The sequence below is a fragment of the Panthera onca genome, chromosome F2 (assembly GCF_046562875.1).
Source record: "Panthera onca isolate mPanOnc1 chromosome F2, mPanOnc1 haplotype 2, whole genome shotgun sequence".
Classification (NCBI taxonomy): Eukaryota; Metazoa; Chordata; class Mammalia; order Carnivora; family Felidae; genus Panthera; species Panthera onca.
The window spans coordinates 58,007,022-58,024,093 of NC_138356.1; the positions used below are offsets into that span (position 1 = coordinate 58,007,022).

The window sequence follows — 17,072 nt, forward strand, 5'->3', positions numbered from 1 at the left end:
AATAAAACCTTAAAAAAATAAAATGAAATAATTTTTATTTTGGGAACAATATTATGAAGCTATTTGTTGTAGTTATATCAAAATATAAACTTTATTCAAATAATTTAGATCTTTCACTTAGAACAAATACTTTATATTATTATCAAAACAAGTAAACAAAAACTCCAAGTAAACAAAGTTCCATAAAAGTGTAAGACTCAAAGTTATACCAAATAGGCATAAGAACCCAAAGACTCGGTCACCTCAAAATGAAACTCACTTGTCTTTGATTTTCAAACTACACAGTGTTGGCATTTTTCTAAGAATTGTACAGAAAGAGAAAGAAATGGAAATCACTCCAATCAGGAAAAAGAACCAAACCTCTGCAATTAATAATATGTTATCATAACCTATAATCCAAAAAAACATAGATCTAATGACTGTGCCTTTGTCATCAAAGAAAATGGATTATTTTCTACTAAGAATGGCAGATGAAGAAACAAAAAACTTGTATAATTGAATAAAGCCACAAAAATGTTTGAGTTATCTTATGCAGGATGGAAAAAAGGGAAAAATAAAATAAACAGCTTCCTGAACGGAGAAAGACACAACATATTAATATCAAATGGGGAAAAATAATGTGTGAGTTGAATGCTAAAGTCGTGGCTATTAGTTGCATCAGCAGGGGACAGGACAATTATATGGTAAGAATAGGAGTGCTGATTTTCTTCTCTAAATATCACACACACTGAAGGCCACCACCTATTGCTTACACAAGAATGCCATTCTATCTTTTCGAGGTCACCAAATAGATCATTTTCCAAATAAAAGATCCTGTATTCAATAGACTATGAGTGTCATGGGGCCTGGGGCTGTTTCATCCATCACTGCACTTAGCAGTGTAGCCTGTGAATAATGACTTCTTAATACATATCAGTTTAGTTATCGAACGTACTTCAAATGTGAGAACTCCCAGAAATGAATGACTCAGAAATGTGGTTACCCTTGAGAAAGGTACTTTCACCACTGATGTATATTGCTTGCTAATCCCAACCTAATTTTTTAGGCGAATGTGGAGCTTAAAATTCCCTTTAACCATTATATCTCTGATAAAAAATTAACTCCACTGTCTATATGGTCCTATAGAAGATAGCTATATCCAATCTCTGGTGCTATCAGTTTTCAAATACCTGTTTGGATGATGATGATAGAAATACTACTTAACAGATGAGAAAAATACAATCTGAAAAACTAAATATCTAAAGTTTCTATATCATCTCAGTGGCAGAGAGGTAAAGCAAACCAAGACTTTTATTAGTCCAGAGTCCACTCTTTACAGATTTTTTATTCTGTTATCTTAAAAAGTATTTTCCATTACGTCAGAGTGATAGACACATGTTTAACCGTCAACATATATTTCTAAATATATTGAACACATAACACAAGTGATAGCTATTATGTCTATATTATTGTTTAAATTACTTTTTTTATGTATTTGAAACCAACTTGCAAGTGTTGAGTAACTTCTATGTGCTAGACATCACACAAGTATTTTAAAATATTACCTCATTTAAACTAATCTCTAACATTCATAGTCTCCTAAGATGTAAAAATACTCGATTTCTGACATAAGAAACAACACACTCAGGTAATACGTGGCAGGAAGGCCAATCAGCTCACAGATCTTACACCCTCAAAGACAAATCGTGTGTCCTTTGCTCCATCAAGCTGGATACTTTAATCAGGACATTTTCAGCATTTTATCACACAAAAGAACTTTTCAGAACAAGATTACAGCACAGGAGTGGGTGATTGAGTGCTGGCCTGATTGTTGATGGAACAGCCTACACTTTCCAGGGAGAGATGAATCAGCAAGTGACCTGGACACTTGAAGATTCTTCATCGTGAACTGTCTTTGTGGTAATAATATAAACCCATTACCAAATTATACATGCTTAACTTGTTTATTAAAAGGCATACTGAAAATGTTTTCCTCGTTACTGTCAAATACAGCAGTTCGCAAAAAGAGACCAGACCCCTTTATGTGAAAGGACAGTGAGACTCGGTGGCCAAATAATGTTGCTCAGGTAACATGACAAGTCTGCTCACTATGTCTGCTAAAACAGTTCCTGAGATAATATTTTAAACAGACTCTTTTTTTTTTTTTTTTCAACGTTTATTTTTGGGACAGAGAGAGACAGAGCATGAACGGGGGAGGGACAGAGAGAGAGGGAGACACAGAATCGGAACTGAGATAATATTTTAAAATAACATCTTTTGGGGGGTGTCTGGGTGACTCAGGCAGTTAAATGTCTGACTCAGTTTTGGCTCAGGTCATGATCTCAATTCATGAGTTCAAGCCGCACGTTGAGCTCTTCCTGTGAGTGCGGATGGAACCTGCTTGGGATTCTCTCTCACCCTCTCTCACTGCTCCTCCCTGCTGGTATGCCCAGCCACTCTTTTTCTCTCTCTCAAAATAAATGAATAAATATTAAAAAGAAAGGAGAGGAGAGGAGAGGAGAGGAGAGGAGAGGAGAGGAGAGGAGAGGAGAGGAGAGGAGAAACATTTTCTTGCCAAAAAACAAAATAAAACAAAAAACCAACCATCTTTGGAAATTGAACTAAATCCAACCATAAAAACCCCAGTTCTCAAAAAGAATACTTAATACATGGTGTGGCCCATTACATTTTGATATTCAACAGTGAGTTTGATTTCTTTTTTTCTTTTGCACAGAACAGTTTATCACTAATACTGTTCTTTCTATGATTCAGGGTGTTACACCAAAACATTCTCTCCTTTGGGAATAGATTTAAGATAAAAGAACACAATTTAATAGGTTTTCTTTATCAAATGTTAAAAAAGGGAACTACAGACTTTAGCTTCAAAAGAAAAAATGTTAAAAAGTAATGTTATAGAGAATTTAAAAAAAGAAACAAAAACACTGGACTCTCTTTTGATCTAGCACAGAAAATTTCACATTAAAAATATTTTGGGGGTACCCGTGTGGCTCAGTTGGTTAATCATCTGACTCTTGATTTTGGCTCACATCATGATCTCACAGTTTGTGACTTCAAGCCCCACAGGGAGCTCTGTACTGACAGCAGGAGCCTGCTTGGGATTCTCTTTCCCTCTCCCTCTTCCCCTCCCCCACTTGCACGCTCTTGTTAAAAAAAGAACATATTTATACTTTTTCAATTTGCAGTTTTGACACTGAGTCATTTATCTGTTTTGTTCCAGATTCAATAAAATATTTTCAAGTTTTCATTTGTAATTTATTTTTGTACTTTGGTTTTATCAATAACCAGATCTGTTATTAATGTATTTACTGAATACTGAGTGCTGAATATCATATCTCAGCATTTATACATGCAGAAGAGTGTAATCAGGGTATATACATAGAATAATTGTCATTTTTTTATTTTCTAATGCCTTTTTGAGATGGTTTCCAGAGTACTGAGAAAGGGAACATATAAACACAATGAACATCCTTCCACTGGGCTCAAAAGTATGTTCTTCACAAGCATTACTTCTTTTCAACATTATCTACTAGTTGTTTTTTTTTCTGGGGGTGGGGGAGGCTCAGCTGTTTGATTTACTTCTAATCTTGATCAGAATTCACTATTTTTTTTTGGAAGGCTTTTGGTACAATTTGCATATAGAAAACATCAGGCCAAACTTTCCTTCCTCTTTCCCCGTCTCCAGCTATTACCTCTAAATGCTCTTCCCAGTTCCATGCTTTGGTAATGCATTTTTGATCCAGAATTGTTGATGAAGGTTTTAAGTAGGAGAATAAAGTTATGTTCTGACAAAACAAACTGATGCTCTTTTTTCAGTCACCTGTTTTCTTTACCACATTGTAGTAGAAGACAGTCTTATTCCAAAGAATAAAACTTGGAAGATCCTTTCACTTCTCATTGCTAATGTAGCTAATGGCAATTTCTTTTGCTTTGTCAGAAACAACAGTTTCGTCTTTAGCCCTTTTGCTTTCCGTCCTGTCAGATATTTGTTTCAGGTCACGTGGCACCAACTGACCACATGACATCTACATCACTAACACAGAAGCCTTCCCCCCAAAGGATCTCACCTGTCGAATGAAAATAAACTCTGTCAACATTTGACAACTCATATCCCTTGACTGATCACTGCTTTTCCTGAAACCTCTATGGATTCTAAGATCTTTACTTTGGGCTATGAATATACTCAAACCATCAAGAAAATTTAACACCTTTTTGTAAATAGAACATTCTTTTAAAAATTTTCTAATGAATCTAAAATTCATACTGATACAATCTTAAATTTTCTGTGATTGATGACTTAAATCTTAATATGTTAATTCTTCCACCAAATGATTTGACGTTTTGTGGACTCACATTCAGGTTTATTTAAAACACTATAATTTAAGTGTAACTTCTACAAACCCTTTTATTAGTTTGCCCTGGGGTAGGTATATCAAAATGCCATTCTAAATATAGGATATTGTCATGAATTTTAGAATGTTTAATACAGGAATATCATATCCATTTCACTTTGTCTGCCAACTGCTCTTAATTAGTAAGGAATGTCGAGAGCACTGAGTTGAGAAGCACTCTGAGGCCACATCACAACTCACTGGGAATAAATGTCATAGAAATGTCTATGAAAGGAGGGGGTGCGGAATAGGCCTGTATTACAGGTATTTTCAATCCAGACTGACAGCACAAGAACTCACTTTCACTTTCAGCACCAACAGTTGGTTGTCTTTTTCAAATTCTAGCAGATGGTGTTGATAAAATCCACCCTGCCTGTGAACAAACACAAAAACCCTTGCACCATACCCTCTAGGTTGATGTGGCATTCGTTTTTCTTAATTAAACTATCATTGTTAGGAAGCATCAGAAGAATTCTCTGAAAGCAAGGGTTTCGTCCAGGAGAGACACTATGTAAACTCCCGGCAAAGCAATAAACAGATCATTACAGGGTTATCAGCCCCCTGCAAAGTTATAAATTAAAGAATCAGTATGCTATCAAGTGGCAAAGAGCAGAGGAAGGAAGCCGTGGACTGAATAATCTATCTTTTCTTTTGAACTGAATGACAACCACATGAAATCCAAATACTCAATGCCCCTATTCTTTAAGTTTAAAAAAATTTGCTTAATGGGAGATAAATTGCTCCTTAGAAAATTAGATCATGTGCTGTATGAAGTCTGACTTCATACACTCTAGCTTTAGCCAGTGAATATTACTAACACGCCATAACTACTTTTAAGGCTAAAAAGGAAAATTATTGCCTCATTGAAAATGTTCTTGCTCTAGATAGTTTTTATTTTTAGCTAGTCTTTTGTGAAATCTTCTCTTAAACTGCTGTCCCTACCTGAACTTTCTTCCTCTCAACTGGGAGGAATTAAGCTCATCCTGATCAAGGTGCCTAACACATTCTACAGATTCTGATAGTAAAGCAATTATCACACATTATTGTAATTATCTGATGACATAATGATTAGACCCACTAGAACTGTATGCTTAAAGGCAAGACCTGTTTCTTACTCATCTTTTGATTTTCAATACATGAAATAATGCTTCACACAGGTAAGGGCCATAATAAATATATGAGTAAATGAGTAAATATAGTAATTGGTATTATTGTTAACGAGAAGAAAAGGTAAGCTTGTCAGATTGAAGTTGAGCAGGCAGAATTTCCAAAAACAGTGGGTGCCATTTTTTTGATAGATGAAAACCATAGAGGTAAAATGAAAGTCAAAGGAAATAATAACCCTGAAGACACTTGGGGATGAGATACAGAGTACATACTCTGGGAAAACAAAACTGTCGTAAGTAAATAGAGGTACTGGTTTTAGGGTTAGACTTGGATATAAGGATACTTGATATTGTCAACTCACTTTTTGCTGACTGTGATTTTTTCTTTAGAGAGGAGATGGTAAGAAGTACTAAGGAAAAAGGGTAGATAGAGCCAGCACACATAGTAACTTGGTATGCATTCGGTTCTTTACATATGCTATCATATTAAACTCTAACAGCACTGTGATGTTGGTATTTCTATCTCTTCATCCAATTATAGCTAAAAAATAGTTTCCAAAAATAATAGAGTTTTCATTCAAAGGCTCTAGCCAATAAGGGAAAAACTAGTATTTAAACTTATATTTTTCTGGTTCCACAGGCTGGTATCTGAACTGAGATGAAAAAGGAGTCCCAAAATAGAAAGTAATATTCAGGAGTACTGGTGGTACTCCACTGAAATATCTTAAAATGCTTCTGGGTTTTAACTACCTTAATAAGTCCTTTTGATTTAGGAAGTTTTACACCTTAAAATAGTGACAATAGTCTTTTGACTGATACAAAAATAACTCCATTTCCCTTCTTATCATAAAAGTAATTTTGAAGAGAGATGCAAATTATTTTGGTGAAGTAAAAAAACGGTAACAAGCTTAGGCTTTGGAACCAAACAGAATGGGTTCCAATCCAGGATCTCCACCACACCCTAAATTGGGAGAAATTTTCCCGGATTCTAACATTTCTTCACATCTTATAAGCAGAGATTCCAACTGTCCTGCTCGTTTTACTAGACTATCTTTTCAAAGATATTTGCACAAGAAATAGTCTCAGAAGACAGTGTTTTCCACTAAAGGGCAAGTTTGCTTATAAGCCTGAGGGGTAGAGACAGGGCCGCCCTCCAGAGCAAAAAGAAGACATGCTCATTATAATGATTCAATTTTCCTAAGCTCATGGTTCTTCTCCTATAATACCGCTAACCATGTGTGCTGATACCCTACACTCTTCATATCAGTCTATGAGAATTAGGGCTTAGAGAACCAGCACAAATGTTTGTACTGTGGCTGCTGACACTCCTGCATATAATAAAATCTCCTTCATTTCTGACTCAAGAGTTTGGTGTCTTCTGTCAATACCCAAGAAACTGTAGCAGAGAAATTTGTGAGCTTGCAAGTCCAGTAAAATCTGACTCTATACTTCTGGGCATTGACTAACTGAATGACCTTGAGCAGTTATTTCAAAAGTTTTGCACTTTGGTTTTGTACTGTAATGAAATTTAAAAGTGACTACACTTATAATTTTCTTAGTACACTACAGTGATCAAATGGTATACTACGTGTTCAAATAAATGGTAGCTAATAGTAGTCAGAGAAATAGCAATGGCCAAGGCAGCAGGATTAGAAGCAGCAGCAACAGAAGCAAAGGTAGCTAACACTGAAAGAACGCTAATGTGCAGCAGATATTTTACTAAGTGGCAGGTATAGGTTTTCTTACCTAATCTTCACAACAAATGCAATAGGTGTTTCCTCTCTCTCTCTCTCTCTCTCTCTCTCTCTCTCTCTCACTGGTTAAGTGAGATAAATGAATCTCAAAGAGTTGATATGATTTGCCTGAAGTAACTCCCATGGTCATTGTCAAAGCAGGGATAAGAAGCTACCTGTGTCTGATTTTCAGGGATCTCTCCTACATGCACTTGTAGCCACATGTTGGAGAGGAAGCTACAAAGGAACTTAGATCAGAAGTTGGACATTCCTACCGCCCATGTGTAAAGGAAACGAATGCGAAAAAATAAAGAAGATATGAGTCACTTATCTTGTTTGTTAGAAAAAGCTAGCCCACAGAAAACGATATAGGTCTCCAAAATTTCTGTGGGCAAGATTTATCCATGAATTCAGCTTCCACCAAGTAGAACATGTTCTTTCAGGCACTGTATTTTGAAACTTTGTCCACATTAGAGGATTATTAGGTTTCCCCCATTATATAAATAATCTTTATCTGTATCCATTAAGAAAACAATATAGCATTTTTATTTCACAAATTCCCAAGTCTTCCACCAGATATTTTTTAAAAATTCAAAGATTCAATCTATATTTCAAAATGTAAGCAAAATTATTACTTTTACAGACTAATTAAATTTCTAAACATTATAAACTTCATGTTTTCCTAATGTAAATATAAGGACACATACATACACAATGTATGCATAAATATGTATATAAATGTAGAGATGCACTGTTTCATTTCACAAGCAATATCTTATTTTGGCAAGCATTTTTTTCTAAAGCAGTCATGTAGTATACATATATATAAATAGTTATTGTTTTAAGCTTCACATTTTATAAAAGCAATAAACACCAAGAGCCTAACATATTTTGCAAATATACTGTCTGATCCCAACTCTAGCTTTTGAAATGTATTCACTATATCAAACAGATATTCAATCAGCATAAAAATAAATATGATTTTAACTTTACCTCTGCATATGGGAACAGGAAAATCCCATGAGGCTGTATTAACTGAATTGGCTATACAGGTGAGTTGAGGGTGGCCATCGAGAATATATCCAGTCACACAGCTGTAGCGGATCTTGTCCCCAACATCAAACCGTGTACCATATAATACACCTTTGGGTGGAACTCCTGGATTGCCACAAGAGCTACTCTGCAATTCTAAAACAGGGGGAGAAAAGAAGAGTTTACAGTTATTTTAATACAGATTTTAATGTTTTAGATTTTTAAAATTATATGTAGATACAGATATCTCTTTTCCTTTTAAAGAGTCACAATAAAAAGAAATGTTTTTCACTTCAACACATGTAACACAGAGGTATGGAAAGGGAACTAAATTTTACCAAAAAGGTATTAGGTTTCACTCTTAGTGTTAGAAAAATTTTAAGATTTTAAAGTATTTAATCTTTCTAGCAATTTTAAAAATCAGTATTACTCATACACTACAGGTAATTAAAGCTATGATTAATACCATGTACATGGCTTCTTCAAAGTCACATTCTACTAACACAGTAATAAGCAAATCAAGTTTCATAAATATGCTCCCAATTCCTTTGATGCTTCTGCTTAACCCTAAACAGGTGCATTTCTCTGGAAACACATACATTTGGGGTGGATATTTATTTTTTCCATTTAAATAAGAAAAATATAGCAAAGAAATGGACATATTTTTCAAATTGTAGAGATTAGCCCAGAATTTCCAATTTGTTTATGGTAAACTTACAATATTAATAAGAAATGCATACAGTTGTGAAATTTTAAATAGACTGATATATAAAATACCTGCAAAATGCCTTATATGTTAGGATATTTTATCTCGTGCCTTATTTTATTACTGGATGCTTAAAAGTATACAAGTATGCAAATATAAGAGATTTTTAAAAATAATATATATTTCAGGGAAAAATCCAATTTCACTGTAAACGAAAACAACGGAAAGAAAATATATACAAATAGCAAAACTTACAGAACTTAGCAAGGTTAGGAAAGAATTATTCTTCCTGATGTTATTTTCTAAATTTTTATTACCTTTATATTATTTCATACTCTAAATAATTATCAATACATATAGAAACTAATGAATTAGGAGTTGAAAGGTGTTCAAGTTTGGGTAGGCTATAGTTTAGTTAATGGTATTATACAAATGTTAATTTCCTTCTTTGATAATTATGCTATGGTTACATAAGTAGTTGATATTAAGAGAAGCTGGATAAGAGTATAGGGAACTCTGTACTATTTTCACCATCTAACTGAAAGTCTGAAATTATTACAAAATAAAAAGCTAAAAAAAACCCACTACAACACAAAAATGAAGTATGTTTCCATTTTGCCTTGATAATTATCCCATTTGTGTAGTAAATTCCATGCAATGTTATTTTCTATTAAACCAAATATCTATAAGCCACCATAATATTAAAAATGTCAATGGCAGAAAATAAAAATATCATATAATATGTAGATGTAATTTTACAAAAGTTATGGTCACTTATAAATAAGAAGTGTCCACGGAGCTGAAATTTCTATTTTTATTCATAATAGGTTTATATTACTTTCGAAAGTGTTTTCTAAATGAACATTACTTTTTCTGTATAAACTTTTCAATGATAGTGGAAAAAAATCAGTGATAAAGTTCAAATGATATCAGTTTAATCAATGGAAAATGTATTGAGGATTTATATAATTTGCATTACATATATTAGAAATTAAACATTTCCTTTAATTTAAGACAATTAGAGTCTGAAGGATCCTGGGAAGATGGTGGAGTAGGAGGACGCTGGGCTCACTGCGCGTCCTGCTGATCACTTAGATTCCACCTACACCTGCCTAAATAATCCAGAAAACTGCCAGAGGATTAGCAGAACCAAGTCTCCAGAGCCAAGTGCAGACGAGAGGCCCACGGAAGAGGGTAGGGAGGGCAGAGAGGGGGTGCGCGCTCCACAGACTGGTGGAAGGGAGATGGGGCAGAGGGGCAGCCCACCGGCCAGGCAAAGCTCCCCAGTCTGACTGGCAAAAGCAGAGGGGTCAGACGGAGTGTGTTCTGACAGCAAGTGGGACTTGACATCTGGAAGGTTATAAGCTAACAGCTCTGCTCAGAGAACGGGAGGGCTGGAAGACAACTAGAGGGAGAGTTGTTGAGCCCTGGATGACAGAGCTCAGCTTGGCCGGGGGGGGGGGGGGGGGGGGGGGGGGGGGGGGAAGGGCGCTCGCCAGCACCATCTCCCTCGCCCATCCCCCAGCCAAAATCCCAAAGGGAACCAGTTCCTGCCAGGGAACTTGCTTGCACCTTGCAAACACCCAACACTGGGCTTCTGCGGATCCATCCCTCCAGCAGGTGTGACTCCCTCCTGGTGCCACGGGGCCCCTCCCGAAGCGGATCTCCAAAGGAAAAGTGAGCTGAGCCTACCCCTCCTGCCCCTGTGCACCTTGCCAATCCACCCCAGCTAATACGCCAGATCCCCAGCACCACAAGCCTGGCAGTGTTCAAGTAGCCCAGACGGGCCACGCCACCCCACAGTGAATCCCACCCCTAGGAGAGGGGAAGACAAGGCACACACCAGTCTGACTGTGGCCGCAGCGCTGGGCTGGGGGCAGACATCAGGTCTGACTGCAGCCCTGCCCACCAACTCCAGTTATACATCACAGCACAGGGGAAGTGCCCTGCAGATCCGCACCACTCCAGGGACTATCCAAAATGACCAAACGGAAGAATTCCCCTAGAAAAAACCTCCAGGAAATAACAACAGCTAGTGAACTGATCAAAGACGATTTAAACAATATAACAGAAAGTAAACTTAGAAAAATAGTCATAAAATTAATCGCTGGGCTTGAAAACAGTATAAAGGACAGCAGAGAATCTATTGCTACAGAGATCAAGGGACTAAGGAACAGCCAGGAGGAGCTAAAAAATGCTATCAATGAGTTGCAAAATAAAGTGGAGAAAACCAGGGCTCAGATTGAAGAGGCAGAGGAGAGAATAGGTGAACTAGAAGATAAAATTATGGAAAAAGAAGAAGCTGAGAAAAAGAGAGATAAAAAAATCCAGGCGTATGAGGGGAAAATTAGAGAACCAAGTGATGCACTAAAAAGAAATAATCTATGCATAATTGGTATTCCAGAGGAGGGAGAGAGAGGGAAAGGTGCTGAATGGGTACTTGAAGAAATAACAGCTGAGAACTTCCCTGATCTGGGGAGGAAAAAGGCATTGAAATCCAAGAGGAACAGAGAACTCCCTTCAGATGTAACTTGAATCGATCTTCTGCACGACATACCATAGTGAAACTGGCAAAATACAAGGATAAAGAGAAAATTCTGAAAGCAGCTAGAGATAAACGTGCTCTAACATATAAAGGGAGACCTATAAGACTCATGACCGATCTCTCTACTGAAACTTGGCAGGCCAGAAAGGAATGGCAAGAGATCTTCAGTGTGATGAACAGAAAAAAATACACAGCTGAGAATCCTTTATCCAGCAAGTCTGTCATTTAGAATAGAAGGAGAGATAAAGGTCTTCCCAAACAAAAACTGAAGGAATTTGTCACCACTAAACCAGCCCTACAAGAGATCCTAAGGGGGATCCTGTGAGACAAAGTACCAGAGACATCGCTACAAGCATGAAACCTATGGTCATCACAATGACTCTAAACCCATATCTTTCTATAATAACACTGAATGTAAATGGACTAAATGCACCAACCAAAAGACATAGGGTATCAGAATGGATAAAAAAACAACACCCATCTATTTGCTGTCTACAAGAGACTCATTTTAGACCAGAGTACACCTTCAGATTGAGAGGATGAGGGGATGGAGAACTATTTATCATGCCACTGGAAGTCAAAAGAAAGCTGGAGTAGCCATACTTATACCAGACAAACTAGACTTTAAATTAAAGGCTGTAACGAGAGATGAACAAGGGCATTATATAACAATTACAGGGTCTATCCATCAGGAAAAGCTAACAATTATAAATGTCTATGTGCCTAATACAGGAGCCCCCAAATATATAAATAATTACTCACAAACATAAGCAACCTTATGGATAAGAATGTGGTAATTGCAGGGGACTTTAACACTCCACTTACAGAAATGGATAGATCATCTAGACACATGGTCAATAAAGAAACAAGGGCCCTGAATGATACACTGGATCAGATGGACTTGACAGATCTATTTAGAACTCTGCATCCCAAAGCAACAGAATATACTTTCTTCTCAAGTGCACATGGAACATTCTCCAAGATAGATCACATACTGGGTCACAAAACAGCCCTTCATAAGTATACAAGAATTGAAATCATACCAGGCATACTTTCAGACCACAATGCTATGAAGCTTGAAATCAACCACAGGAAAAAGTCTGGAAAACCTCCAAAAGCATGGAGGTTAAAGAACACCCTACTAAAGAATGAATGGGTCAACCAGGCAATTAGAGAAGAAATTAAAAAATATATGGAAACAAATGAAAATGAAAATACAACAATCCAAATGCTTTGGGAAGCAGCGAAGGCAGTCCTGAGAGGAAAATACATTGTATTCCAGGCCTATCTCAAGAAAAAAGAAAAATCCTAAATACAAAATCTAACAGCACACCTAAAGGAAATAGAAGCAGAACAGCAAAGACACCCCAAACCCAGAAGAAGAGAAATAATAAAGATCAGAACAGAAATAAACAATACAGAATCTAAAAGAACTGTAGAGCAGATCAATGAAACCAAGAGTTGGTTTTTTTGAAAAAATAAACAAAATTGATAAACCTCTAGCCAGGCTTCTCAAAAAGAAAAGGGAGATGACCCAAATAGATAAAATCATGAATGAAAATGGAATTATTACAACCAATCCCTCAGAGATACAAGCAATTATCAGGGAATACTATGAAAAATTATATGCCAACAAACTGGACAAACTGGAAGAAATGGACAAATTCCTAAACACAAACACACTTCCAAAACTCAATCAGGAGGAAATAGAAAGCTTGAACAGACCCATAACCGGTGAAGAAATTGAATCAGTCATCAAAAATCTCCCAACAAATAAGAGTCCAGGACCAGATGGCTTCCCAGGGGAGTTCTACCAGACGTTTAAAGCAGAGATAATACCTATCCTTCTCAAGCTATTCCAAAAAATAGAAAGGGAAGGCAAACTTCCAGACTCATTCTATGAAGCCAGTATTACTTTGATTCCTAAACCAGACAGAGACCCAGTAAAAAAAGAGAACTACAGGCCAATATCCCTGATGAATATGGATGCAAAAATTCTCAATAAGATACTAGCAAATCGAATTCAACAGCATATAAAAAGAATTATTCACCATGATCAAGTGGGATTCATTCCTGGGATGCAGGGCTGGTTCAACATTTGCAAATCAATCAACGTGATACATCACATTAATAAAAGAAAAGATAAGAACCATATGATCCTGTCAATCAATGCAGAAAAGGCCTTTGACAAACTTCAGCAAACTTTCTTAATGAAAACGCTCGAGAAAGTTGGGACAGAAGGAACATACTTAAAGATCATAAGAGCCATTTCTGAAAAGCCCACAGCTAACATCATCCTCAATGGGGAAAACTGAGATTTTTTTCCCTGAGATCAGGAACACGACAGGGATGTCCACTCTCACCACTGTTGTTTACCATAGTGTTGGAAGTTCTAGCATCAGCAATCAGACAACAAAAGGAAATCAAAGGCATCAAAGTTGGCAAAAATGAAGTTAAGCTTTCACTTTTTGCAGATGACATGATATTATACATGGAAAATCCGATAGACTCCACCAGAAGTCTGCTAGAACTGATACATGAATTCAGCAAAGTTGCAGGATACAAAATCAATGTACAGAAATCAGTTGCATTCCTATACACTAATAATGAAGCAACAGAAAGACAAATAAAGAAACTGATCCCATTCACAGTTGCACCAAGAAGCATCAAATACCTAGGAATAAATCTAACCAAAGATGGAAAAGATCTGTATGCTGAAAACTATAGAAAGCTTATGAAGGAAATTGAAGAAGATATAAAGAAATGGAAAAACATTCCGTGCTCATGGATTGGGAGAATAAATATTGTCAAAATGTCAATACTACCCAAAGCTATCTACACATTCAATGCAATCCCAATCAAAATTGCACCAGCATTCTTCTCGAAACTAGAACAAGCAATCCTAAAATTCATATAGAACCACAAAAGGCCCTGAATAGCCAAAGTAATTTTGAAGAAGAAGACCAAAGCGGGAGGCAGCCCAATCCCAGACTTCAGCCTCTACTACAAAGCTGTCATCATCAAGACAGCATGGTATTGGCACAAAAACAGACACATAGATGAATGGAATAGAATAGAAACCCCAGAACTAGACCCACAAATGTGTGGCCAACTAATCTTTGACAAAGCAGGAAAGAACATCCAATGGAAAAAAGACAGTCTCTTTAACAAAAACTGCTGGGAGAACAGGACAGCAACATGCAGAAGATTGAAACTAGACCACTTCCTCATACCGTTCACAAAAATAAACTCAAAATGGATAAAGAACCTGAATGTGAGACAGGAAACCATCAAACCCTAGAGGAGAAAGCAGGAAAAGACCTCTCTGACCTCAGCCGTAGCAATTTCTTACTTGACACTTCCCTAAAGGCAAGGGAATTAAAAGCAAAAATGAACTCCTGGGACCTTATGAAGATAAAAAGCTTCTGCACAGCAAAGGAAACAGCCAACAAAACTAAAAGGCAACCAACAGAATGGGAAAAGATATTTGCAAATGACATATCGGACAAAGGGCTAGTATCCAAAATCTATAAAGAGCTCACCAAACTCCACACCTGAAAAACAAATAACCCAGTGAAGAAATGGGCAGAAAACATGAATAGACACTTCTCTAAAGAAGACATCCGGATGGCCAACAGGCACATGAAAAGATGCTCAACGTCACTCCTCATCAGGGAAATACAAATCAAAACCACACTCAGATATCACCTCACGCCAGTCAGAGTGGCCAAAATGAACAAATCAGGAGACTATAGATGCTGGAGAGGATGTGGAGAAACGGGAACCCTTTTGCACTGTTGGTGGTAATGCAAATTGGTGTAGCCACTCTGGAAAACAGTGTGGAGGTTCCTCAGAAAATTAAAAATAGACCTACCCTATGACCCAGCAGTAGCACTGCTAGGAATTTACCCAAGGGATACAGGAGTACTGATGCATAGGGGCACTTGTACCCCAATGTTTATAGCAGCACTCTCAACAATAGCCAAATTATGGAAAGAGCCTAAATGTCCATCAACTGATGAATGGATAAAGAAATTGTGGTTTATATACACAATGGAGTACTACGTGGCAATGAGAAAGAATGAAATATGGCCCTTTGTAGCAACATGGATAGAACTGGAGAGTGTTATGCTAAGTGAAATAAGCCATACAGAGAAAGACAGATACCATATGGTTTCACTCTTATGTGGATCCTGAGAAACTTAACAGAAACCCATGGGGGAGGGGAAGGAAAAAAAAAGGAGGTTAGGGTGGGAGAGAGCCAAAACAATAGAGACTCTTAAAAACTGAGAACAAACTGAGAGTTGACGGGGGGGGGGGGGGGGGGGGGTGGGTGATGGGTATGAGGAGGGCACCTTTTGGGATGAGCACTGGGTGTTGTATGGAAGTCAATTTGACAATAAACTTCATATATTGAACAAACAATTTAGAAAAAATTAGAGTCTGAAACCCAAAAAAGTAAAAAAAAAAAAAAAAAAAGAAAGAAAACAAGTTGAGTAATATTGGTTAAGTAGCAATAGTTTCTATAAATAACAATTTTCTTAAGTTTCCTCTGCATTTAAAGATACATCATAAACTAATATCTGTAAAGTATTGTAAATACCAATAACTAAGTCTTCAAGGCATATGCTGGAAGTAATTTTGAGTAAAATTTAAAACATATGGTCTGTGAATTTTGACTAATTCTTTATAAAATACTTTTGAAATTAACAGTTTATTTTGAAATAGTTTTTTTTTTGGAAAATTCATTTGATTGACATGAGACGTTTGCTGCGAGATGTTGGGGTTAATAAATTTTGATAAAATGAAAAACATTCAATCCCTTGCATATAGTAATAACAAAGGAAATTATTTTAATGAAACCACCACTGTGGCCTTAGAATCAAGTCACTCCTTTTGCTCTCACCTCCTAAAAAATAATTAAGGTCAGGACTTCAATTATCATAAAGTTATATATCCAGGAGACAAAAGCAGTTTCCAAATTATTTCACAAGAAGCAGTTAGGTGGAAGAATGAAGGGGAAAAGAAAAGAAAGTTCTTAAATAGTTCTTGTACTCTCATTTAACTTTGATTTAAATGAATAAACATTAAGCAGAACAAAATACCTAAGCAAAAATGGAAAACAGGAAGTCAATGAATGAATAACAATACTGGAATTGGAATTGGGTTGAAACCTCAATACATTACCTAATCTATTGCCTGCCTTGTGGCTGAATTATTTCTAAACCAACAGACAGAAAAGAAGTTAGGCTGTTTCAAAATAAAACTCAAAAAAAGATAATTCTAAAACATATCTGGTTCACCTTCAGGAAATTCCTACTGTTGATTGCCCCTGTTTTTTTGACTTCCATAAAAAAAGAACTACCCATCATTCTCTGTAGACAATAACCCATGGAAGACAGTTATTAAGAGGTTTCAAATTCAGGTTTAATAGATCCCAATTCTATAGCCATTGCTCATGGGTTCCTTTTTTTAAAAATTTTTTAGGTTTATTTATTTATTTTGAGAGAGAGAGAGAGAGAAAGAGAGAGAGCATGAGCAGGGGCAGAGAGAGAGGGAGAG

The 17,072-nt window shown here is 36.6% G+C and overlaps 1 protein-coding gene across 2 annotated transcripts in view; it reads right to left on the minus strand.

The window, feature by feature from the left end:
* The window catches only part of CSMD3 (CUB and Sushi multiple domains 3), a 1,245,616-nt gene that overhangs the window by 932,401 nt on the left and 296,143 nt on the right, over nt 1-17,072 (minus strand). For both annotated transcript variants that reach the window (XM_078441978.2, XM_078441977.2), the window contains exon 4: nt 8,221-8,415. In XM_078441978.2, the coding sequence (XP_078298104.1) occupies nt 8,221-8,415 (195 nt within the window). The remainder of the gene's footprint in view (nt 1-8,220; nt 8,416-17,072) is intronic.